Below are 26,047 nucleotides of genomic sequence, written 5' to 3' on the forward strand. Positions count from 1 at the left end.
TTTCGTTTTCCATCCAATTGATTAAAGTTTGTGTATTTTGCTTGAACAAGCGAAGCATTTCATTACCTGTTTAGGTACCTAGCAAAACTACCTAGCAGGTGGTTCCGAACCAATCAAGTCCTTGGATAACCTCCACCCTTTAAATAGCGTGCCACCGTACGGGCGCATTATCATTCTACAGTCTCTCGTGGAGAAGTTTACTTCAAAGTGAAAGTGTTTAAAGCTTTTAGTAATTATCCTCGCATAAATCAATAGCAAACTACTACATAATGGAAGGAAAGACCAGGATGTTCACCGAACGACGCAATGTCATGATTGGTGTCTTCAACGGCGACAAAGCAGAATTCTCGGCTTGGAAATTGCGACTTATCAATCAGTTGACACGACTGAATCTTCAACATACGCTGGTATCAACTCCAAAGGAGGAGTCCTACGCATTGCCATCGCCGAACGCTAGTGAAGCGGAAGAATCGGCCAGATCTGCACGATACCACAGGCGCTGTGAAGAAGACGATGCTGCGTTAGATGAAATTTGTCTTTCGCTTTCTAGTGAGCCACTTCAGATTATTAAAGATTGCACATACGCTAAGGAATGTGTGGACTCCCTCATTGAAGAATACGAGCACCCTGTTCAATGGGCCATCATAGATCTCCGTAAACAACTATACTTGTTGCACCAACGGAAGTGGTCCAGCTTGAAGGAATTAATATCTCAACATTCAAAGGTGTTCAGCGAACTAAGAAAGGCTGATCAACACCTGTCTCATACGGAGAAGGTTCAAACTTTGTTGGGAGCACTTTCAGAACAATTCAGTAGCGAACTCGCCGCCGTCCTAACGCTCCCGGAAGGAATAATACTGCGTAAGCCGTTAGATTACTTACACCGTATGATACTCGATGAGAAAGTAGTGAAGCGCCCTTCGGAGAATTCCAAGGCTATGCCTGCAGAAAAGGTGATCCGAGAAAAGCGTCGCTGCTTGGAGTGCGATTCAGCGGAACACTCCCAAGTTAACTGTCCACAATGGAAGAGCAAACGCCGAGATCAGAGTTCCAAGAACGGACAGAACAACAAATTGAGGTGAGTTTTAACACAAATCAAGAAGACTCGGAACTCAACAGTTCCACGATCGGTAAAACTGTTTGGCTGAAATCGCAATCTTGTTTAGTTTTTAAGGTGCATAATTGAGAGTTGTATGTATTTCAAATAAAATAATTAAAAAGCGATATGTGGTATTCCATTCACGATACGGTAGAAAGAAATGGAAAATTTGCCCTATTTCAATATTGGTAAGTAAGGAAATTACGCATTACCATAAATTTACAGAAAAGTATTTTTTTATTTCCATACAGTTGATAAAAATTTCGTTTTCCATCCAATTGATTAAAGTTTGTGTATTTTTAATTTTTATTTTTAAAACAGTTATCGTGTCAGGGCTGTAATATTGTCGGTTTTGTGTCGATATTATCGTGCCTTTTTCCAACCGCAAATGCCCCCTACACGTACGCATATGTTGGGTTGGAGATAAACAAAATGTTGGAGGGTCATTCCGGTCGAGCGCGGCGCCCAACATCCTCTTCTGCCAGCTTGGTTCGTGGCACTCAACGAGCGTGTTGGCCGAACATGAATGGACCAACATTTTCAGCCAACATGTACGTACGTGCATGGAAGCCTAAAGCCCCGCGCAGAATTGGTACGTTATGGTAGCGGTTGCGTCAATCTAACAGATTGTATGGGAGAACTGTCAACTTGCCGCAACCGCTACCATAACGTACCAATTCTGCACGGCCCTTAAAACTTCATAGATTCACGCAAAAAATTGCATTGAGAAAACGAACAATTACAGAGTACTTTTAAAGGTTGTTTGCTTCAAATCGTTGACCTCAACGACAGCTAGTGAATCTGCTGTCATCAAGTGACGTCTCAATTTAATTTGTTTTGCTGTTTTGATTCGAGTCGAGCCGGTTGATGTGACTTACAGAATAGGGCCCATAAACGTGATTATCGTGTTTCTGATAATTATCGTACACGTTTTTTGTCAGTGGTATAAACTCCTAAATTATCGTACAGGCACGATAACTATGGTACGGTTGAGAACCCTGTTGCAGAGGCAGTTAAACATTTGCTTGAGCTGAGTCCCCTGAGGTCGATGAAAGTGATGTCCCGGTTAGAATACTAGTTGCACGAAGCGACGTGATCGAAGTCTTGTTGAGATGTGCAGCGATGCGAAATGAAATGCGATTCTGGACACAAGTTCGAAGCGATGACCAAGTCAGGTGGTGTCTGCAGGCTGCGGTGCAAGTCGGAAGCGATGACGTACGGAGATAGAATGTTCAAGCCGAGCAGAACGAAACGATGAAACGCTCTTTTGTAGAGCTGTAACGTAAGCTGAGTTTACATCTTACCGCTTTGCATACAAGAAACTACTTAGCTTTAGTGGGAGGTGGGGCAGCAGTTCGGTCGCCACGGTTGAACGAAACGCGCTGCCCCTCATGCTTTGTTGCTGGGTCCTGCTGGTCACGTTTGGCGTGTGACTTACTGGAGAGGAATTGGCATAGAAGACGCTTCGGCGCTCCGCATGATAAAGTTGAACTGTGATTGGATATTCGATGCGTAGTTTGAGATGGCGGAAGCAGGTTCCGCGAAGGCTGGCTGCTGGTTCTCGTAGACAGAACGTTGTGCTACTGATTGGTCGATGCGCAGGTTGAGATGGCGGAAGGAGGTTCCACGAAGGTTTACTATTGTTTTTCGTAGGTTGAACGAAGTACTGCTGGTGAGATGTTGAATAACTGTGCAGAATCGACTGCCTGAAGCAGGACTGAAATGGCTACCGCGTAAACTGGTTGCATTTGAATTTACATAGATGGCTACTTATCTCGAGTTGGTGGTGGGATGGCGGTTCGGTCGCCACAGTTGACCAAACGTGCCATCCCTGTTTGCTTGGGTTGCAGGAACCGCCTGGCCACGTTTGGCTTGTGGCTCGATGAAACTGGAGATGACTGAAGCAGCAAGAAACATCGTCGAGATTTGTTAGAAACACTGTGCTGATTGTAACAAGGCACCGGAATGCTGGATGCGTTGAGTTGCTTCATTTAACCACATGTTTGAAGACACTACAGTTGCTATTGCCTTAATTTCTTCACGTACGGAAAGCAGCGTTTGGACTGATAGGCGAATCGATCACCACGAACTCTTCTCCATCTGCAACCTTTCTCCTATATAGCGGTTGAGCAAGATGAAGCGTGCAACTTAAACACTCTGCTGAAGCACATTGGATTGCCAAGTGTGAAGTCGCGGTTAGTAAAGTGGGCGGAACAGAACTCGTGGTCAGCTTCTATTTCGACGTGCGTTTGTTCTCTCGACGAATTGGAATGACTTCGCCGAGCGGAGTAAATGGTTTTGAATGTATTGTTCACTGTATTGTAACGGAGATGGTCAAGCAGTGAATAGCAAGAATAACGACCTTTCACCAAGTCGTAACGAAGGACGTACAGCGCAAATCTTCTCATTTCACGTAGAGCAACGATCGGACTGATGGTAAGCTTAGTGCATCTTACTCAGTCACTTAATTGTTGGAGATTCAATCATCCATTGGTAAGCATAGTACATCTTACGCGTGGATGAGCTTGCTACTGAGTGCGTAGATGCGGCACACACCCAGAAAACGATATAGAATTAAGGTCAATACTAGCACGTACGGTAGTCGCTTAATTTACACTTAACGTGACTAGTTTAGCTTCACTGAGTGTGAGTCGTTTATCCACCGAGGGTAAGCTCAGCTTACACACGGAGTACATCTTACACGGAGTACACACAGCTCGCTAACAATTGTTACTCGGTGACCGGACGGGTCTCCCGCTACTACCCCAAGTCCCTGGTCGAACCACTGGGGACTTCCGGGGTGGACACTCAAGATCTCTTTTTCTTAGGCTAGCTCGATCTAGAGGGAGAGAATCTCCTTCTCGAGGTCGGCTTTATGACACCGATCAGGGACACACGGCGGCTACTGAAAACTCTCACTTTAGTTAATTAATTTTATTTAACCTAACTTACAATGATTGTGTGGGTGTGTATTACTGTGATTGCCGGCCGGCTGCTGCTAGATCTGCGGAGGGGCAACTATCGACGTACGAACGGCTGCTGTTGAGGCTGGCAGCTGCTATCGGGGAAGGCGATTGCCTTCGGCTTCGGTCTTTGCTGTCTGTTCCGGCCACTGCTTGTGGCTTTAGCTGCTGCTTGCGGGAAAATTGCCGCTCTCCGGATAGGTGGCTGTCAGATGTGCCACTGCCAGCGTGCGTGTCGCACTCAAGGAGCGAGGGGTTGCTCGTCGTTGTCGTAATCTCCAATGCAGATGGATTTTCCACGGTGAACCTCCTAAACGGCACGTAACTGCCTCTGATTGTTCTTCAGGGTTAAACTTAATGGGTCTATCGGAAGGAATGAAAGGGCTGGTCTTAGCTGCTATTCGCTTTTGGCTCGATCAATCGTTTTACAAACTGGATTTAGTTTTACCTGATTTCTGCACAGTATTATTTCGACGTATATCTTAAGCTTATAGCTTAAGCTATCTTTTAATTTTATCAGACACTAGTAATAGTTTGGTTAAACTTGCACGTGTAACTTTAGAATATTTTTCGTCAACCTTTTTCCTTTGCTGATTGAACTTGAAATGACTGAGCCCTTCTTGGCTAATTATCTATAACCCTTTTTCAGCTCTAATTTCCCTTTTTCCTTCCTTTTCATACTTCCATCCTACTCCAAATATCCCCATTTTCCGGCAGATCTTATCAGTGTTATTTGTTGCGTTAATTTTGTGTGTGAGAAGATTTACAATTTTATTTGAAATGACCGTTAGCCGCTCATCATTCTATCTAGCTATTTCCTTATTTTCCCTACTTTCATTTGAGCTTCTGTTTTATTAACCATAATATACGTATCAATTTAAATCAATATTATCATAGCATACTTATCATAGTCTAAAATCATAGCATATTTATCATCGATTCAATAGTTTAACTAATTATAGCGTGGATCTCAATTCGATCACCACGAACTCTAGTATGCTTGTTACTCTCTTACTCCGGCTTTGAGTGCTCTTAGGGGGTTCTATGGGGCAAAGTTTTCGAACGGTAACACAATACAATCGAGAATGGTGGATGAGTGCATCCACTTGCGCCATTTTTAACGTTGGAATGAACGACTTCAAATGCTAATAACTACTAAACTACTTAACGAAACTGAACAATTTATATGTCGTTGGAAAGACAAAATAGCCAGCAATTTTATGGAGGGGCGAGAAAGCATTTTTATGGACGGCGTAAGAGGGGGGGCTCCTATACAAATGAAGCACAAATTTTCTCAAAACTCGAGAACTAATCAAGCAAATGGAACCAAATTTGGCATGTGGGGGTTTTAGAGGGTAGGATTTTTTTCTATGGTGTACTGAGACCCCTTCCTCTTCTAAGAGGGGGGGCTCCCATACAAATGAAATACAAATTTCCTCATAACTCGAGAGCTAATCAAGCAAATGGAAACAAATTTGGCATGTAAGGGTTTATGGAGGTATGGATTTATTTTATGATGGTTTGAGACCCCTCACCCGTGTGGTAGGAGGATAAGGACTCTCATACAAATAAAACAGAAATTTTTGCGTAAGTGCCATATTTTCTGCTATGTAACAAGCGGTAATTTGTGAAAGTAAACTAGTAAAACCTTTTCGGAGCAAAAGACAGTGAAGCGAAGCCGTTAACTTTCATGCCTCTTGCCATTCATGTCAAAAGAGAAGTACATTCGAACGGCACGCCATATTTGCGATGAACGTGCTTTGGCTTTAATGTTATTTGTAACCAATGGCCCTTTTAAAGGCCACAAGCGAGTAAGAGTAAGATTATTGAAACATGTCAAGCTACGCATAATCATATTTAATACAATAATCTGTGGGCTGGTCATTCATTACTATTTCAACTTTTATGATACACACAAGTGATTTTTAAACGAAATCTATGTCTCAATGGCTGCAGGCGTTGTACTTATGAGCCCCCGTCTACGTATTTTCAAAGCCACCATTGCATTCAATGAAGAATTGAAACAGAATATTTCGCTCTTTTAAACAATGGCACTCATAGATTCTTATAAACATACTAGCTGACCCGACAAACTTCGTATTGCCACAAATTAACCTGTGTTGTACATAAATCATGAATCTCGGATGATCTTTATCACTTCTCGAGTTTTGCAAGTCCCCCAGTGGGCGGCGCTTCCGACGGCGGGTCACCGGCAACACTCGCGACCGGCTCGTCCTGAATGATCTAGTGTTACTATAGATAGTTTTTGTGGTCTTGTTATTGATTAATGTTTTATGGAAGAGTCTCGAATTTCTCGAGTTGGATTAGTTTTTGAGTTTCGCCAAAATTTCTGTTTTATTTGTATGAGAGTCCATATCCCCCTATCACAGGGGTGAGAGGTCTCTAACTATCATAAAATAAATTCAAGACTCAAAAATCTCCTACATGCTAAATTTGGTTCCATTTGCTTGATTAGTATTCAAATTATAAGGAAATTTGTATTTCATTTGTATGGAAGCCCACCCTCTTAAAAGGGAAAGGGGTCGTAATACACCACAGAAAAAAAATTCTGCCATCTAAAACTCTCACATGCCAAATTTGGTTCCATTTACTTGATTAGTTCTGAAGTTATGAGCAAATTTGTATTTCGTTTGAATGGGAGCCCCCCCCCCCTCCTAAAAAGGTAAGAAGTCCTAATTCATCATGGGAAAAATGGTTGCCTCCAAAAACACCCACATGCCAAATGTTGTTCTATTTGCTTGATTAGTTCTCGAGTTAGGAGGAAATTTGTATTTCATTTGTACAGGAGCCCCCCCTCTTAGAGTGGGGAGGGGTCCTAATTCACCGTAGAAAATTTTCTTGCCCTCGAAAACCTTCACATGCCAAATTTGGTTCCATTTGCTGGATTAGTTCTCGAGTTATGAGGAAATTTGTATCTCGTTTGTACAGGACCCCCCCTCCTAAAGTGGGGAGGGGTCCCAATTCATCATTGAAAAAAAAATTGTCTCCAAAAACACACACATGCCAAATTTGGTTCAATTCGCTTAATTAGTTCTCGAGTTATGAGGAAATTTGTATTTCATTTGTACAGGAGCCCCTCCTCTTAAAGTGGGGAGGGGTCCTAATTCACCATAGAAAATTTTCTTGCTCTCGAAAACCTTCACATGCCAAATTTGGTTGCATTTGCTTGATTAGTTCTCGAGTTATGAGGAAATTTGTATGGAAGTCCCCCCTCTTAAAGGGGAGAGGAGTTATAATTCCTCTTATAAAGAGGGGAGGGGTCTCAATTCACCATAGAATAAATTCTTGTCACCAAAAAAAACACCCAAATGCCAAATGTTGTTCTATTTGCTTGATTAGTTCTCGAGTTAGGAGGAAATTTGTATTTCATTTGTACAGGAGCCCCCCCTCTTAGAGTGGGGAGGGGTCCTAATTCACCGTAGAAAATTTTCTTGCCCTCGAAAACCTTCACATGCCAAAGTTGGTTCCATTTGCTTGATTAGTTCTCGAGTTATGAGGAAATTTGTATGGCAGCCCCCCCTCTTAAAGGAGAGAGGAGTTACAATTCCTCTTATAAAGAGGGAGGGGTCTCAATTTACCATAGAATAAATTCTTGTCACCGAAAACACCCACATGCCAAATTTGGTTCTATTTGCTTGATTAGTTCTCGAGTTATGAGGAAATTTGTATTTCATTTGTATAGGAGCCCCCCCTCCTAAAGTGGGGAGAGGTTCTTATTCATCATAGAAAACATTCTTGCCTCCAAAAACACCTACATGCCAAATTTGGTTCCATTTGCTGGATTAGCTCTCGAGTTATAAGGAAATTTGTATTTCGTTTGTATAGGAGCCCCCCCCCTCTTAGAGTGGGGAGGGGTCCCAATTCATCATAGAAAAAAATTTTGTCTTCAAAAACACACACATGCCAAATTTGGTTCCATTTGCTTGATTAGTTCTCGAGTTATGAGGAAATTGGTATTTCATTTGTACAGGAGCCCCCCCTCTTAAAGTGAGGAGGGGTCCTAATTCAACATAGAAAATTTTCTTGCCCTCGAAAACCTTTACATGCCAAATTTGGTTCCATTTGCTTGATTAGTTCTCGAGTTATGAGGAAATTGGTATGGAAACCCCCCCTCTTAAAGGGGAGAGGAGTTATAATTCCCCTTATAAAGAGGGGAGGGGTCTCAAATTACCCTAGAATAAATTCTTGTCACCGAAAACACCCACATGCCAAATTTGGTTCTATTTGCTTAATTAGTTCTCGAATTATGCAGAAATTTGTGTTTCATTTGTATGGGAGCCCCCCCTCTTAGTGGGGGGAGGGGTCTCTAACCATCACTAAAACCTTTCCTGGCCCTAAAAACCTCTACATGCAAATTTTCACGCCGATTGGTTCAGTAGTTTTTGATTCTATAAGGAACACAAAACAGACAGACAGACAGACAGACAGACAGACAGACAGACAGACAGACAGACAGACAGAAATCCTTCTTTATAGGTATAGATAACCCTTAGGGCTGCATACCTTGTAGTTTTTCACTAATTTTACGATTTCAGTGCGCGATCCGTCCAACTAATGTTGATTTACTTTCGTAATTGCGTGACGTCCGACCAGTCTCGAACTAACTTTAGAGTCGCACATAGGAGTATGTAGAACAAAAACGTGGCCAAAATTATTTCAATGGATTTTAAGTGTTTTGATGCATCAAATAGCTCAAAAAAGTTATTATTTATTATTTTTAGACTATAAAACTAGTAAATAACAACTTGTTTTCAGCTAGCAGTGACATATGTCCTTTTTGACATACATTTTCAGTGTAGTATTCCCATTTATCGTTAAGCAAATATTGGAATCAAGAGAAACATGACTTAAAAACAAAATTACATCATTGTTGTATTTTTTCTGCAGTACAATAACAAAATTTAGATCGTAAGTCCTAATTTTACGATTTATAAACCGCTACGAATTTGAATCACTCTCACTTTCATCTGAACTCGCGTTTGATACATCGTTGCATCCTCCAAGTTACAGGTTTGGCTGACCTGGAAGGAGTAGTTTAAGCGCTTCGGCTGTTAAAGACTGGGTAGATTTTATTGGCTTTGCGCGAGAATTAATCAGCAATAGTATTTCTTTCTTATATTATTAGTTTCACGGGCGAATCTGACTTTGACTGGACGGCAAAACTTCAGCGATTAAGGATTATGCCATACAACTTTTTTCTGCCTGGTAATGTTGCTTATCATCCGAAGAGGAACGACGAAGCTTATAAAAATGTTGGAATCGCTGTCTAACGGGTACTCAAATTTTTGATTATATTGAATATTGTTGAGAACCATCGCATCCCCACTTGCTGATCAGCTCCGAATCAAATCAGAATTTAGATTTCCATCATCAGGCAAGGACAAAAAAAGTCATCTAGATATTTACTTAAGCGTGAAGCTGCTACTAGGACTGCAACTTTACCTCAGCATGGGTATCTGTTACTGAAAATTCTACTTCTGGTGAAGTAGTTTCGTTTAGCGTTCTTCAAAAGCGAATAATAAGGATAAATGTTTTTGTTTGAAGAATATATAATTTTATACTGCTTTTTCGAAACGACGAATATAGTTAAAGAGTGTCCTGGTGAATGCTTTTGAACAGCATTTAACTGTACAGCTGTCAGCGCGTTTTTTAATTCTGAAGCTTCTGAGGGATTTTAGGTGATATCTTTAATGATGCTGGAAACCGTCGTATTTCCCACAGATCTTTGACTTATTTGTGTTGCATAACTTATGATCTCAACTGGGACATTTTCTCACAGGTCCAGGCTTCGCTTGTTTCTCTCAGTAGAGTCTACAAACTTCTTACTTGGACACTTACTTGGACAGACCAAGTAGATGACTCGATTGTAGAACTCATCCAAGTTTTGTATACCTCTTTAAACCGATCCTTATGGTTATAAGAAGTCGTCCATGTGCGATTGAACTGTGTTTTAAAACCACTCAATTGATGTTTCAGTACATGATAGTGATTCGGAGGGCATTTAAGAGTTTCTATAAGTTTTTTCTGTAAACCAAAGCGTTTTGTCGATTGAGCGATCAGGACATTGCCGTATAAACTGAAAGAGGTGGTTTCTAGAAAATTTCCGGTCAATTCTCTCAGAATTTGAAAGAATACATCGAAATTTCTTAACTAATGCATGACAAACACAACTAATTGATAAAGTTGAAAAACGCGTGAAAAATCGTCACAACTTCAAATTAAAAAATAAATTGAGAGCGGGGGGATGCGTGAGATTTTCTTTCGCAACATTATTCTGGAACTCCATACCTTTCTAATGATGGTAAAATTTTTGCTTAGAGATGCTTAGAACATAAACAAAAATGCTTTTTTGTAAAAAAATGCCTTAAAAAAGAAAGCAAAAAGTTGCTACTTCCAAACCTGATTTACGGGCTTCACCTAAATGTGTATAAATAAACTTATGCTCAAATTTACTCTACATACCTTTGTCTTGATTATCCATATTGAATTTTTACGTGGCAGTTTCTTTAAAATATTAAAAACACAGCAGGAACTCAACCTTGCTGGCCGGACCACTTGCAAAAAAATCACGCTGCAATTTATAGCAAGGTTTTGACAGCTGTACAGTCTTATAAACAATCGAGATGTTATCAAAATGGCCGACATATAATGCTATAAGTATCTAACAATACAACAATGATAAATAGTGTGTGGTTCATTCACATTTTGATTTTTGAATTTTGGCCAGGTTTTTGGCTGATATACTCCTACGTGAGTCGTTCACCCACCGGTGATAAGCTTAGTACATCTTATCATATGGGTGAACTTGCTGTTGCGCGCGTAGTTGCTGCGCACACACAGTTCGTAGAATGGCAGCTGATGACGCTGCTCGTCTAATTGCGGTGGTCGTCGAACGTAGCAGGCACACAGGTCGATAACAACGCGATGATGAGAACAGTGGATGAGTGCATCCACATCCATTTCACTATTCGCTGTACGTGTTACCCATTTTTCAGCAGCGGCGGTTACTCCAAACAAATGCAGCCGGTCTACGGAGTTCGACGGTTTCCGGCTGCGCTAGCACGATGCTTTCGATCCGCAGAGTTCGACGCGGATCCGGTTCGAAGGACCATTATGTCGAGTGGCTCAGTACAGCGCGGAGATGTGAGGAGGAGTCTATGCCGCTGCCTATGGATATGTTTCTTCGGAATAGATAACACACGAGTATTCGTCCAAAGTCTACATTTATCAAACACTTATCTTAACATAGCGACTAGTTAAAATGACGTACACTATTCACACCGAACGACGTGCACGATTTGGCATCTACATGCCTACTGACTATACGGCATCTGAATGCCTACTGACTTTCAACTCCCTTTGCTGCTGCTGTTCAGTGGTTTTATAACTTTCGTCCATAATGTCAGTATTGTTGGCAGAGCAAATAAAGGCTTAATTGTCACTTCAGATTATTAAAGATTGCACATACGCTAAGGAATGTGTGGACTCCCTCATTGAAAAAAAAATCAGAGGGGTTGTGTACAAGACATGACCGCATATATAGGTAACGCAGGACTACGTAAGTCTCTTTGTAGTGATAGTAGCATGTATTCATACTTGTAATCATTCGATTCTTCATGTATACATGCTATATGCAACATATATACATGCTACATGCATTGTATGTAACATTTATCAAAGTAGTAACATTGCATACGTTCAATTCTCAAAAGATTGTGCATTTGAAAACAATTTAACAAAATCAAGAACACAAACTATTACTTTCCTGCTACCTTACTGAAATTAAAGATTGTTTTTATTATTCGTGGTTTCCCACGTTGAAAGGATTTTACCAATTCAATCCTATTTTATCAACAGCACATCTTTTCACTACACTTCTAATGAAACGACAAGCATGCGTATTCATACAGAGCCGTATTATAACCGAACACTACAGCTGTAGCACATTTTTCCAACACAGATATCAAATTCGCCGAGGTTTAATCGTCACGCAGTTAGTGATGTCCGAAATTTTCAATTATTCGATTACCGATTAATCGGTGAGCGTTGTCTGCACTAATCGATTAATTCAACTATTCGTGCTAGCGGTATTCGATTAGAAATATTCGAATATTTTTTTCATTTATTCGATTAATCGAACGATTATGAACGATTAGCGGGCATTATTCGCATTCATGTTATTTCCTTTGAACTATTCGATTAATTCAACTACTCGTGCTGGCAGTATTCGATTAAAAATTATTCAAATATTTTTATAGTTATTCGATTAGTTGAATTAATCGAACGATTAACGGACATCACTACACGTAGTAAAGAATTTGCGATCTGTTGAGACAACGAGCTTGTGTCATGTTTTTGGCACACTTCCCTAACACAGACATCAGATTGGACTAGGTTTAATCGCGTTCGTAAGAAATCTGTTGGCACGAGGGGGTTTGTCACTCTCTCTGGCGTACTTCCCAAGCAAGGACATCAAAATGGTTTAGGTTGAAGCGCGGTGTTAAGAAATCTTGTTGAAATGAGGAAGCTTTGTCACTTGTTTTGGCTTACTTCCCAAGCACAGATATCAAATTGATATAGGTTTAGATCATCGTAAAGAATCTTCCAACCAATCACGAAGCGAGAATTCTGGTAAAACATAGGTTCATTGTTTTCAAATTTTCAATAGTTCAACATCAAGAATCCATACTTTTCTTCATTTGGGTCAATTCTTAGAAGATTTTCCGATCGATTGGTGTAAGAATATTGAAAATCGATCGGAAAACCGCTGAGCTATTAGCGCTCAAAACCTTTCATTTTTCGTGACGCTCGCATTTTTCGATTTTTTGGAATGACACCCTATCTCAAAACTTGCCGTAAGACGTAGTCCTACGTCAATACGAGCACCCTGTTCAATGAGCCATCACAGATCTCCGTAAACAACTATACTCCTTGCACCAACTGAAGTGGTCCAGCTTGAAGGAATTAATATCTCAACACTCAAAGCTGTGCAGCGAACTAAGAAAGGCTGATCAACACCTGTCTCATACGGAGAAGGTTCAAACTTTTTTGGGAGCACTTTCAGAACAATTCAGTAGCGAACTAGCCGCCGTCCTAACGCTCCCGGAAGGAATAATACTGCGTAAGCCGTTAGATTATTTACACCGTATGATACTCGATGAGAAAGTAGTGAAGCGCCCTTCGGAGAATTCCAAGGCTATGCCCGCAGAAAAGGTGATTCGAGAAAAGCGTCGCTGCTTGGAGTGCGATTCAGCGGAACACTCCCAAGTTAACTGTCCACAATGGAAGAGCAAACGCCGAGATCAGAGTTCCAAGAACGGACAGAACAACAAATTAAGGCGAGTTTTAACACAAATCAAGAAGACTCGGAACTCAGCAGTTCCACGATCGGTAAAACTGTTTGGCTGAAATTACAATCTTGTTTAGTTTTTAAGGTGCATAATTGAGAGTTGTATGTATTTCAAATAAAATAATTAAAAAGCGACATATGGTATTTCATTCACGATACGGTAGAAAGAAATGGAAAAATTGCCCTATTTCAATATTGCTAAGTAAGGAAATTACGCATTACCATAAATTTACAGAAAAGTGTTTTTTTTATTTCCATACAATTGATAAAAATATTGTTTTCAACATAACACAAGTAGTTATTCTTCTTTTGTCCTAAAAGGAGTAAAATTTCGATATAATTTTTTTGTTATGCTGGGATAGTTTGTCCGTTTGTCAACAAAAATTGTCGTACCTCACATTTGGTCGGTGTTAAATCAGACCAGCCCAAATCGCAAAATTTAAAAAAATGCGTTAATGACAACAAACGATCAAGGATTACCAAAGTTTCATTTTACTTTAATCAGATTACATAAATATTGCAAACAGCTAGAGTTATAAGTTTCGAACGATTGATAGCTATAAACCATAGAGAGCAGCGAACTTTGAACGCGTTTTTCTCGAAATCAGAGTTTTGTTGCGTGATTCGGTCTGACTTATCCCCATTTAGCCTTAACACCAGCACCATCTATGATAGACATTCCCAAACATCAAATAGCAACAGGAGTATCCCTCGAAGTAGTAAGTATTTTTCATGGGGAATTCCCTTTGTTTCAATAGGCGCCACTTTGACCAAAATGGAGACATTCCCTACTAAGCCCAAATTTGAAATGACGGTTTAATCGGTACGAAGAATGGAAAGCGAGTGTTATGTCTGTGGTACTATTGTTCAGGTAAAATGTGTGGTACGATAATTTTTTTGTATTTTTCTTTCAAGTGTTATGTCTGTTTTCCTGTGGTTAAAGCATGATTAAAGTATTTGAAATGAGGGTTTACTCGGTACGAAAAATGGAAAATTAGTGTTATGGCTGCTTGTCTATGCTTTAACCATAAATATTATCACCAATCCAATCTAGAACTATTTGTGAGTTGTAAACATGAAGTCACCATATCACCATCACAATTTTTTTGATTTTTTAATAAACTTTACAATTCAGTCACACGTTGTACAGGTAACAAAAATTAGCTTTGTACAAATATCTTCGCCAAGGGCTAGGTAGTACTTTTATCTAGGTCACGCACTAGGTATACGGAGTTAATACCTAGGAGGTTAACATGTGGTAAATGAATTGGGAAATGTGTATAAAAGCTCCGACAGTATTAAAGTGCAGTCATTAATCTTTCGAATTGAGAGTTGACCGTTTATCCGGATACCCTATATTATCGTACCCGACAGTTCTTCAGAATTAAACAACTTTAGCGTTCGAAGTGTTAATCGAAAGCTTGAAGTAGACAATTTCAGTTACGGTTACGGTTACTGTACTATACAGTGCTTGGATAAAAAATGGCAGCAGTTATTCGCCTCAAGCGACGTGCGGACGAAGCTCCACTAGATGCATTTGTGCTGAACTGTAAAAGACGGCGAACGGAACACGGTAATGGTTTGTTAAATTCTGCCGCAACTGGTGAAACATCGACGGTTCTTAAGATCGCCGCAACGTTTGCCAGAGCAGACAATATTTCATCGCACCTGCAGCAACGCCTAACGAAAAGTGAAGCCAAAGAAGTCATATCCCGAGTTCATCACCCTACAATCGTGTCACAAAACCGGGCGGCTGCTCGTCGAAACTCACGAAACAACCGTTTCCGGATAGTCAATTGTACCCGCTCTCTCCATGAAGCTGACGGTGGCGAAGGAACTACAATCGTCGATGTAGAAAGGGATTTCGTTGGTTCTCAATCTGCAGTAGCCAGAACAGGGGCTTCTCGGGATGAACCGAATTACGTGTATGATTTGTACGTTGCGGACGAGAATAAGCAGCAGACGCACATTACCTACATTCCGGAAAACTTGGACGACATCAGTGTTGCTATTTACGACGATCCGCTTTATTCTAGTTACCGCGACGGAACAGGCCATGGTGATTTTACGCACGATGAAGACTCGGACGATTCCAACGATGAAGACAACTGGCGTAATGATTACCCGGAGGATGATGACGATTTTTTCGGTGAAGCAAACAGTGATGGCGAAAAGGATATACGACGAACTGTAAAAGACTTCGATTTCGAGGGAGATCGAGAATTATCACCAGACGAAGATGACTACACTGGCCATGGAAATAGCAGTGGGTTTGCCTATCCAGCGAATGATGATGATGAGAATGACGAATATTGTGAAGAGGATAATGCTGGTTTAAATCAAGACAATGTTTGGACGGCTTATGCTAAATATAAGGCGCGCGTTATGAAGAAAATGGACAAAAACGATTCCGATCAGTACGACTCCGAGAATGACTATAGCGATGGTCGATCATCAGCCGGCGATAGCAGCCTTAGTGAGAATTTTGATCTTTATGATTAATTTTAGAGTTGTATGTATTTCAAATAAAATCATTAAAAAGCGACATATGGTATTTCATTCACGATATTGTAGAAAGAAATGGAAAAATTGCCCTATTTCAATATTGGTAAGTAAGGAAATTACGCATTACCATAAATTTACAGAAAAGTGTTTATTTTTATTTCCATTTCCCTTTTTTTTGATAAAAACTTTGTTTCCACCCAATTGATTAAAGTTTGCGTCTTTTGCTTGAACAAGCGAAGCATGCCATTACCTGTTTAGGTAGCAAAACTACCTAGCAGGTAGTTCCAAAACAATCAAGTCCTTGGATAACCTCCACCCTTTAAATAGCGTGCCACTGTACAGGACGTATTATCATTCTACAGTCTCTCGTGGAGTAGTTTTTTTATGGGAGCCTGGACCACTGCGACCATTAGTTAGATCTATTGTGGTATACTCCGAGTTGCTGTTTGCATCAGTTCGTTCCATCACTATGAGTCAGAGTGTTGGTCGCCCTGTGAATTTGCATTTCCCCCCAAGAAGGTATGACTTCCTTAATGAATTTCAGTATCTTTTTTGTTTCAGCAGACCAGAAAATCTCGAAGGATTCGTAGGTGTCCATTGAGATCCCCATCTTGAAAGTGTTTAACACGCCTAAGCCTAAGAGCGCCTTTTTCTGCTTCAAGTTGTACGAATTGGTGCAACGGTAGGAGTTATAAAAGAGCATCTAGAGCTTTGTAACGTATGCTGGTCATTGCTCCAGTTATTGAAGAGCACGTTATACGTTGTAGCTTTCCAAGCATTTTTTGAGCTGTTATTTATGTAGTTTTAGGCCACCACAATAGCGAAGCATATGTTAGTCTGGGTCTCACAATTGCCGAATAGATCCAGTGAATCATCCTCGGTTTAAGTCCTCACTTTTTACCAAATGTATTGCTGCAAGCCCAAAGAGCATTGTTTGCTTTTGAGATTGCATACTCTAGATGATCGTTCCAATTTAGCTTACGGTCAAGTATAACACCCAAGTATTTTGTGCGTTTGGATAGCTGCAATTGGACTCCCCTCAGCTACAGATCTGCAATACTGTATTTTCTTCTTCTTGTAAATGGTGTTATGACTGTTTTAGAAGGGTTAATACTTAGTCCTTCCAAGTCACACCATTTAAGCGTGTAGTTCAAGGCAGATTGCATTCTATTGGAAATAGTATGTTCATAGTTTCCCCTTACTCACATTGTTATATCGTCAGCGAATCCTATGACTTCATAGCCTTTTTCAGCCAATTTATTTAGAAGATCATCGGCTACTAAGGACCACAGCATAGGAGATAGGACTCCCCCTTGAGGGCAACCTATGGTTGGTTTTGTCGTTAAAGTAGATCCTCCCAGTTTTGTAGTTATTGTGCGGTTGGTTAGCATAGCATGTATCCAACTGGAAATGCACCTGTCAAAACCCCGTTTCTCCATGGCTCTATTTATTGAATTGTGGGAGGCATTATCAAATGCTACTTCAATATCAAGAAAAGCTGCAAGTGAGATTTCTTTATTGTCAAAAGACTTTTCTATTTTCGAAATCAACGTATGAAGTGCAGTTCCAGTTGATTTTCCTGCTTGGTAGGCAAACTGGAATTTGTTCAAAGGTCTTCTTTTTAAATATGATAATTTGATATGAAGATCCATGATTTTTTCAAACGTTTTTAAAATCACCGATGTGAGACTGATTGGTCTGTATGCTTTGGGATTTGTCCTGTCACGTTTTCCCGCTTTAGGAATGAAGTTAACCCGGACTTCTCGCCATTTCTTAGGAATGTATCCTAGTATCAAACTTGCCCTAAACATCTTTGTCAGAAGAGGAACCGTGATATCCTTGCTTTTTTGTAATAGCACTGGATAAATTCCATCTAATCCTGGAGACTTGAAGGGACTTATGGAATCCACTGCCCACTCAACTCTCGACTCCGTGAAAATAGCACTGGCTAATTCTTGAACTCCATCTTCGTCCATAATTGAACTAGACTGAGCTGCGTTGAAGCCCTGTGCGTCATCGGAAGACGTTTGAATTGAGCCTGGAAAGTGTGTGTCTATCATGATACTAAGCAATTCCTGAGAATCGGTTGTAAACTGGCCATGTTTATTTTTTAGGCTTCCAAGTCCATTAGTGTGATCTTTTGAAAGAGCTTTGTGAAGTCTTGCTACAACAGGCAAGCTGTCAACTTGCTCGCATGTATTCCTCCAATCCCTTCTTTTAGATTTACGGATTTCTCGATTGTACTCTGTTAGACATTCTCTATAATTAGTCCAATCAGAAGTAGCCTTGGCTTTGTTGAAAAGTTTCCTAGTCAATTTTCTAAGCTTTTCAAGTGTTCGATTCCACCATGACGCGTCTTTGCTTGAAGTTTTCCGCTTCAGTGGGCAGCTTTCCTCAAAAGCTGCCATGATATTAGTGGTAAATGTTGACGATACTGCTTCAAGTTGCTCGATGGAAGCTGTATTATCCATCGGTATGAAATCATCATTCAAAAGTTTGGAAAAGTAGGTATCCCAATTGGTTTTCCTGGGGTCTCTGAATTGCTCGATTAAAATATCTCCAGAATTGTAATTAAACATTATATGTTTATGATCAGATAACGATTGCTCATTCGACACATGCCAATTTACAATCAAATCTGATAATTTAAAACTACAAAGTGTTAGATCAAGAACTTCCTGTCTAGTTGATGTAACAAATGTGGGATCATATGTTAATATTATGCGATAATAAATATTCAAACAAGCACTCACCTCTAAAATTAATGTTGCTGCTGCCCCAAGCTGTATGGTGGGCATTTGCATCACACCCAATAATGAGCTGTTTGTTCTTCGATTTGCAGTGTTGAACTAGCGCTGCAACTTCTGTTGGAGGTGTTTCACCGTTGTCTCCTGGGAAATAGGCCGAAGCTACGATGATATTCGTTTTCCCCCGGGTCGTTGGAACCTCCAATTGTATTGCTACAATATCTCTATTGATGAATTCTGTAACAGGAATAAATTTTATGTTTTCCCGTATTAGAATTGCTGCCCTTGGAGTAGTCTGCGTGCTGTCATAAAGAAGCTTACATGCTTGTGTAGAAATTCCTAGAATCCTATTCTTGTTGAACCACGGCTCTTGAACTAGAGCCACGTCCAAATTTTCGTGAATGAACCTCCTGCATAGGACGCTGCTTGCTTCCTTGGCGTGGTGAAGGTTCACCTGGATGAATTTTATTTTATTCTGCATCTTGACTGAATCCCTTCTTCAGGGGCGTTCTTTTATCTCTCTGATTGGAATGGCCTTTGTGTGGAGAAGTTTACTACAAAGTGAAAGTGTTTAAAGCTTTTAGTAATTATCCTCGCATAAATCAATACCAAACTACTACATAATGGAAGGAAAGACCAGGATGTTTACCGAACGACGCAATGTCGTGATTGATGTCTTCAACGGCGACAAGGCAGAATTCTCGGCTTGGAAATTACGACTTATCAACCAGTTGACGCGACTGAATCTTCAGCATACGCTGGTATCAACTCCAAAAGAGGAGTTCTACGCATTGCCATCGCCGAACGCTAGTGAAGCGGAAGAATCGGCCAGATCTACACGATACCACAGGCGCTGTGAAGAAGACGATGCTGCGTTATATGAAATTTGTCTTTCGCTTTCTAGTGAGCCACTTCAGATTATTAAAGATTGCACATACGCTAAGGAATGTGTGGACTCCCTCATTGAAGAATACGAGCACCCTGTTCAATGGGCCATCATAGATCTCCGTAAACAACTATACTTCTTGCACCAACGGAAGTGGTCCTGCTTGAAGAAATTAATATCTCAACACTCAAAGCTGTGCAGCGAACTAAGAAAGGCTGATCAACACCTGTCTCATACGGAGAACTAGCCGCCGTCCTAACGCTCCCGGAAGGAATAATACTGCGTAAGCCGTTAGATTACTTACACCGTATGATACTCGATGAGAAAGTAGTGAAGCGCCCTTCGGAGAATTCCAAGGCTATGCCTGCAGAAAAGGTGATTCGAGAAAAGCGTCGATGCTTGGAGTGCGATTTAGCGGAACATTCCCAAGTTAACTGTCCACAATAGAAGAGCAAACGCCGAGATCATAGTTCCAAGAACGGACAGAACAACAAATTGAGGCGAGTTTTAACACAAATCAAGAAGACTCGGAACTCAGCAGTTCCACGATCGGTAAAACTGTTTGGCTAAAATTGTAATCTTGTTTAGTTTTTAAGGTGCATAATTGAGAGTTGTATGTATTTCAAATAAAATAATTAAAAAGCGACATATGGTATTTCATTCACGATACGGTAGAAAGAAATGGAAAAATTGCCCTATTTGAATATTGGTATGTAAGGAAATTACGCATTGCCATAAATTTATAGAAAAGTGTTTTTTTATTTCCATACAATTGATAAAAATATTGTTATGCTCGGATAGTTTGTCCGTTTGTCAACAAAAATTGTCGTACCTCACATTTGGTCGGTGTTAAATCAGACCAGACCAAATCGCAAAATTTAAAAAAATCAGAGGGGTTGTGTATAAAACACGCATATTCAACGTAGGACTACGCAAAGTTAATGTAAAGGTGCGTTTAGAATGGGCAATTTTGGCTACGTTGGGAATGCGACAAATCTTCCGACAAAAAAAATCGTGTAAATTATAAGCAATCTGGCACATGCTAAACCGTTATTTAGAGCAACGTGGGGTCGAATTCAGACATCATGATAATGCTGATAATTTAGGGTTCCTCTTTGAATTAAAGTAAAGTAAAGTAAAGTAAAGTAAAGTAAAGTAAAGTAAAGTAAAGTAAAGTAAAGTAAAGTGTGAATTAAAGTAATGTATGGTATAATCATAAACATTCTTTTTCTTACATCTTATTTCCAGTGGCAACATTATCGAGTTGATGTCGCTTGTCCGAATATTTCAACTGGATTATTTAAAGGGTTCAAGGGAAGAAATCACATTGTCTCTGGTTAAGATAGTGGTGAATTAACACTACAGAGTAACAATTATTAAAAAAATTGATTTGGCTAATCAGAAACTTACTAGCAGTTAAAAGCTCCTGGCACTAATGTCGATATGGAAATAACTTCATTACATGTTTCGCTGAGCGCAAGGATATCTACCTGTCTGAGAATAGCATCGGTTGAAATATCTGCTGAATGTGCGTGTGTTTAGACTCTGTACATTCAGGCTCAGCAGTACAGCAAAATGGCTTACGTTAGATATAAATTCTAGAAGTTCAGTACCTAAAGTAACCAATTTGTGGTTTTCCACGCGCCTAAGTTCCGTCCGTAATTCCTGGATTCTCGGTGATGCAGTTCCCTTGGCATGGTAAAACTTAAATATGCCTCTGTTATTCGTCAAGTACAATCCTTCAATCGATGTAACTCTTGACATTACCACGTACACCAACTGCTGTTCCTGTCCCTTGCCATACTCGTACGCGATTTCAGCAAATGTGCCGCCTGGACTCTTGTGTACAGTAAGAGCATTCGCACCTACTAAAGGAAATTGTATACGTTTGCACTTAATGCTACTACTTAGCTTAATATTTGCAGATCGCTTTTCAATAGGTGTCCAATCGGGCTGAAGAACGTCATGTTTAGATTTGACCCGCAAGACTTTTCCAATGGTGTCGTTTTCAAATTTGAGCAATGATAATAAAGCACAAATTGCGAATATTTTACATATTAATATTTTTAACCTACATTATTTTTTATAATATTTTATCCGGCAAGTTGAAAGCATGGAATGGTATATCCATAAACAAGCCGAAAATGTTTGATGACTGAATCCGTACCCTACATTTTACATCTTTTCGGTTTCTATAGGACTCACCTGTTACGTTAGGCGATACGCTGGCCTCTACGTGTACCGGGGCGGTCACCTCACGCAACGCTTCAACGTTGGAGGGACTAGCTATTTCGTGCGATGCACCATCTAACGATGTATTGCCCACTTCAGAATACATTGAATCACTACGAATTCCTTAATTCAGAATTGGCTGAGCTATAAGCGTTGAAAATCTATCACTTTGTCGTGTCGCGGTCATTTCTGCTTCTCCAACGTGCCACCCTATTAAAGTAAGACGTCAAAAATGCGTTAATGACAACAAACGATCAAGGATTACCAAAGTTTCATTTTACTTTAATCAGATTACATAAATATTGCAAACAGCTAGAGTTATGAGATGACTTCGAACGATTGATAGCTATAAACCATAGAGAGCAGCAAACTTTGAACACGTTTTTCTCGAAATCAGAGTTTTGTTGCGTGATTCGGTCTGACTTATCGCCGACCATTTAGCCTTAACATCAGCACCATCTATGATAGACATTCCCAAATATCAAATAGCAACACGAGTATCCCTCGAAGTAGGAAGTATTTTTCATGGGGACTTCCCTTTGTTTCGTCAATAGGTGCCACTTTGACCAAAACGGAGACATTCCCTACTAAGCCCAATTTGAAATGACGGTTTAATCGGTACGAAGAATGGAAAACAAGTGTTATGTCTGTTTGTCTGTGGCACTAGTGTTCAGGTAAAATGTGTGGTACGATAATTTTTGTTGATTTTTCTTTCAAGTGTTATTTCTGTTTTCCTGTGGTTAAAGCATGATTAAAGTATTTGAAATGACGGTTTACTCGGTACGAAAAATGGAAAATGAGTGTTATGGTTGCTTGTCTGTGCTTTAACCATAAATATTATCACCAATCCAATCTAGAACCATTTGTGAGTTGTAAACATGAAATCACCATATCACCATCACAATTTTTTTGATTTTTTAATAAACTTTACAATTTGTACAATTTGTCACACGTTGTACAGGTAACAAAAATTAGCTTTGTACAAATATCTTCGCCAAGGGCTAGGTAGTACTTCTATCTAGGTCACGCACTAGGTACACGGAGTTAATACCTAGGAGGTTAGCATATAATGAAAAAATTAATTTTTCCCAGGTAAATGAAATGGGAAATGTGTATAAAAGCTCCGACAGTATTAAAGTACAGTCATTAATCTTTCGAATTGAGAGTTGACCGTTTATCCGGATACCCTATATTATCGTACCCGACAGTTCTTCAGAATTAAACAACTTTAGCGTTCGAAGTGTGAATCGAAAGCTTGAAGTAGACAATTTCAGTTACGGTTACTATACTATACAGTGCTTGGATAAAAAATGGCAGCAGTTATTCGCCTCAAGCGACGTGCGGACGAAGCTCCACTAGATGCATTTGTGCTGAACTGTAAAAGACGGCGAACGGAACACGGTAATGGTTTGTTAAATTCTGCCGCAACTGGTGAAACATCGACGGTTCTTAAGATCGCCGCAACGTTTGCCAGAGCAGACAATATTTCATCGCACCTGCAGCAACGCCTAACGAAAAGTGAAGCCAAAGAAGTCATATCCCGAGTTCATCACCCTACAATCGTGTCACAAAACCGGGCGGCTGCTCGTCGAAACTCACGAAACAACCGTTTCCGGATAGTCAATTGTACCCGCTCTCTCCATGAAGCTGACGGTGGCGAAGGAACTACAATCGTCGATGTCGAAAGGGATTCCGTTGGTTCTCAATCTGCAGTAGCCAGAACAGGGGCTTCTCGGGATGAACCGAATTACGTGTATGATTTGTACGTTGCGGACGAGAATAAGCAGCAGACGCGCATTACCTACATTCCGGAAAACTTGGACGACATCAGTGTTGCTATTTACGACGATCCGCTTTATTCGAGTTACCGCGACGGATCAGGCCATGGTGGTTTTACGCACGATGAAGACTCGGACGATTCCAACGATGAAGACAACTGGCGTAATGATTACCCGGAGGATGATGACGATTTTTTCGGTGAAGCAAACAGTGATGGCGAAAAGGATATACGACGAACTGTAAAAGACTTCGATTTCGAGGGAGATCGAGAATTATCACCAGACGAAGATGACTACACTGGCCATGGAAATAGCAGTGGGTTTGCCTATCCAGCGAATGATGATGCTGAGAATGACGAATATTGTGAAGAGGATAATGCTGGTTTAAATCAAGACAATGTGTGGACGGCTTATGCTAAATATAAGGCACGCGTTATGAAGAAAATGGACCAAAACGATTCCGATCAGTACGACTCCGAGAATGACTATAGCGATGGTCGATCATCAGCCGGCGATAGCAGCCTTAGTGAGAATTTTGATCTTTATGATTAATTTTCTGAAGAGCGTTCCACGATCAGTAAAATTATTTGGTTGAATTTGTAATCTAGTTTAGTTTTTAAGGTGCATAATTGAGAGTTGTATGTAATTCAAATAAAATAATTAAAAAGTGATATAAGTTATTTTATTCACTGTACATAAATTTATTATAAATTTACATAAAAGTATTTTTTTGGTTTTATACATTTGATTAAAAATTTGAGTTTGGGCATTTTAACCCATTTCCTCCCATTCGTTTCTAGAGAAGGCCCGGTTGAAGATATCAACTTGGACCCTGAGAAACAAAGAAAGATTGGAACAAAATCTAATCGACCTGTTTTTGCTCAAAGGTCAGATGTTACATGTAACATTATTACAGCTGTGATAAAACAACAGGTTTTGCTATTTTTCAGACAGTTAAGGAAAAATGCTCATAAAACTCGATTTTACCTCTATTAACGCCTGACCTATCAATCAGTGTTAGTAAGAATCGGTTGCTTGCCAATAAAAACTTTGTTTCATAATTTTGATTATTTTTGTAATTTTCAGATAGGTTTGAAGCTTTGCGTTGCGAAAACGCAACGCTAGGAAGTAACGATATTCAAAATTTGCAACGGGAATGTTTGTTTTCGTTCGTTCGCTGCGGTGTTTCATTTAATGTCATTGCGTTTTAGTAAACAAATGAATGTAAATCTCTTATCTTTCGCTTATTTAAAATATCCCGGAAACATTATAAAAGTTAACATAACATAGAATTCGAAGCTTCAAACACTGATAGCAGATGGAGAAGCCGTGATAAGAGCGTAATAAAATTGTTAAAGTACCTTTGCCTCCGGAATATCTGGAGGAATTGAGTGATGGCAACGACAGTTCCATGGACCCAAATTTAATGTTACAACCTTTCCGGAACGTGTTGGTAGACATTTAATCATCTGTGATGACATGTATTTAGCATTCAAACTGCATTGCATACTATGCGTCTAGTGCAAAGCTGGTCTCCAACCCAAATGTTTCGATATCTATCATAAAACATAATATGTAATACTCTAAGTCGTTCATTTAATCTTTATTAATACTCAAAATCACAAAAAAAATCTCAAATTTGATTTAACGGTAAAAAAGTATGAAGCATTTATATGCATAATAATCAAGGTATGCAAAAACGGTATACCCTTAATGCCCAGCGTTGCGTTTTCGCAACGTAGCGTTGCGGGACACAGGGTCAAAATTAAAAATACATGTCAGCGGTTTTTTCTTAGTTGACCTAAAAGAGAATTTTCCTGAAAGTTTCAAATTTCTATCCCTGCTGGGAAAAGTGTGGGGCTTAATGGGTTAAGTAGCTTTAACCAAGTTTTAGTTAAATTCAACCTATTTACAAGTAAAGTCGTTTAAGATTGTTGTATGTTGTGTGGCTCATGTCTTATACTGTGGTAACTGTGACGGTGACATCAAATGTACAGTTTATTATCAATAATGTAACCATCAATTATAGCCAATTTACTTGACGTATTAAAAATCGCTATTAAAGACCTATCAAAGCCAATTTAATAGCACGCTCAAATCAATAATCTGCATCATTAATACAAATTGACTGTTCTTTTCTCGTTAAGCAGAATAAGTTATGGAGAATTATGCTCAAAAATGGTTTTTCAACTCAGCTGAATGAGCTACTTTGGCAACCCTTAATGGTTCCACATTATGCGTCATGTTAGCAGTCGAGATATAGAACTCGTTTCTGGCGTTAGATGGTCTGAAGCAAGGTCACGAGCTCCCGAAATTACTATTCAATATATGTAGGTTTGGAAGGTAATGTGCCAACTGCGAAGACAGGTGTTCATAGATACTTCTAAATTTTGTAATCGACAATGTTACGACATCGGTATTTTCCACGTGGACTGGACAGCTGTGAGCTTCGTAAATCGTGAGATTT

At 39.9% G+C, this 26,047-nt stretch overlaps 2 protein-coding genes across 2 annotated transcripts; both read left to right on the plus strand.

Moving 5' to 3' along the window:
• The first annotated feature begins 14,914 nt into the window (after nucleotides 1–14,914).
• Nucleotides 14,915–15,934, plus strand: LOC128743711 (probable RNA polymerase II nuclear localization protein SLC7A6OS). Its single transcript, XM_053840337.1, has one exon. The coding sequence runs from the start codon at nucleotides 14,915–14,917 to the stop codon at nucleotides 15,932–15,934; it is 1,020 nt and encodes a 339-aa protein (XP_053696312.1).
• A 7,178-nt stretch (nucleotides 15,935–23,112) lies between these two features.
• Nucleotides 23,113–24,132, plus strand: LOC128740560 (uncharacterized). Its single transcript, XM_053836109.1, has one exon. It carries the CDS (start codon nucleotides 23,113–23,115, stop codon nucleotides 24,130–24,132), a length of 1,020 nt encoding a protein of 339 aa, XP_053692084.1.
• Nucleotides 24,133–26,047: the final 1,915 nt, after the last annotated feature.

The sequence above is a fragment of the Sabethes cyaneus genome, chromosome 3 (genome assembly GCF_943734655.1).
Source record: "Sabethes cyaneus chromosome 3, idSabCyanKW18_F2, whole genome shotgun sequence".
NCBI lineage: Eukaryota > Metazoa > Arthropoda > Insecta > Diptera > Culicidae > Sabethes > Sabethes cyaneus.

What these genes read in the sequence shown, in the direction of transcription:
- LOC128743711 (XM_053840337.1), top strand. Translation starts at nt 14,915, where the DNA reads ATGGCAGCAGTTATTCGCCTCAAGCGACGTGCGGACGAAGCTCCACTA.
- LOC128740560 (XM_053836109.1), top strand. Translation starts at nt 23,113, where the DNA reads ATGGCAGCAGTTATTCGCCTCAAGCGACGTGCGGACGAAGCTCCACTA.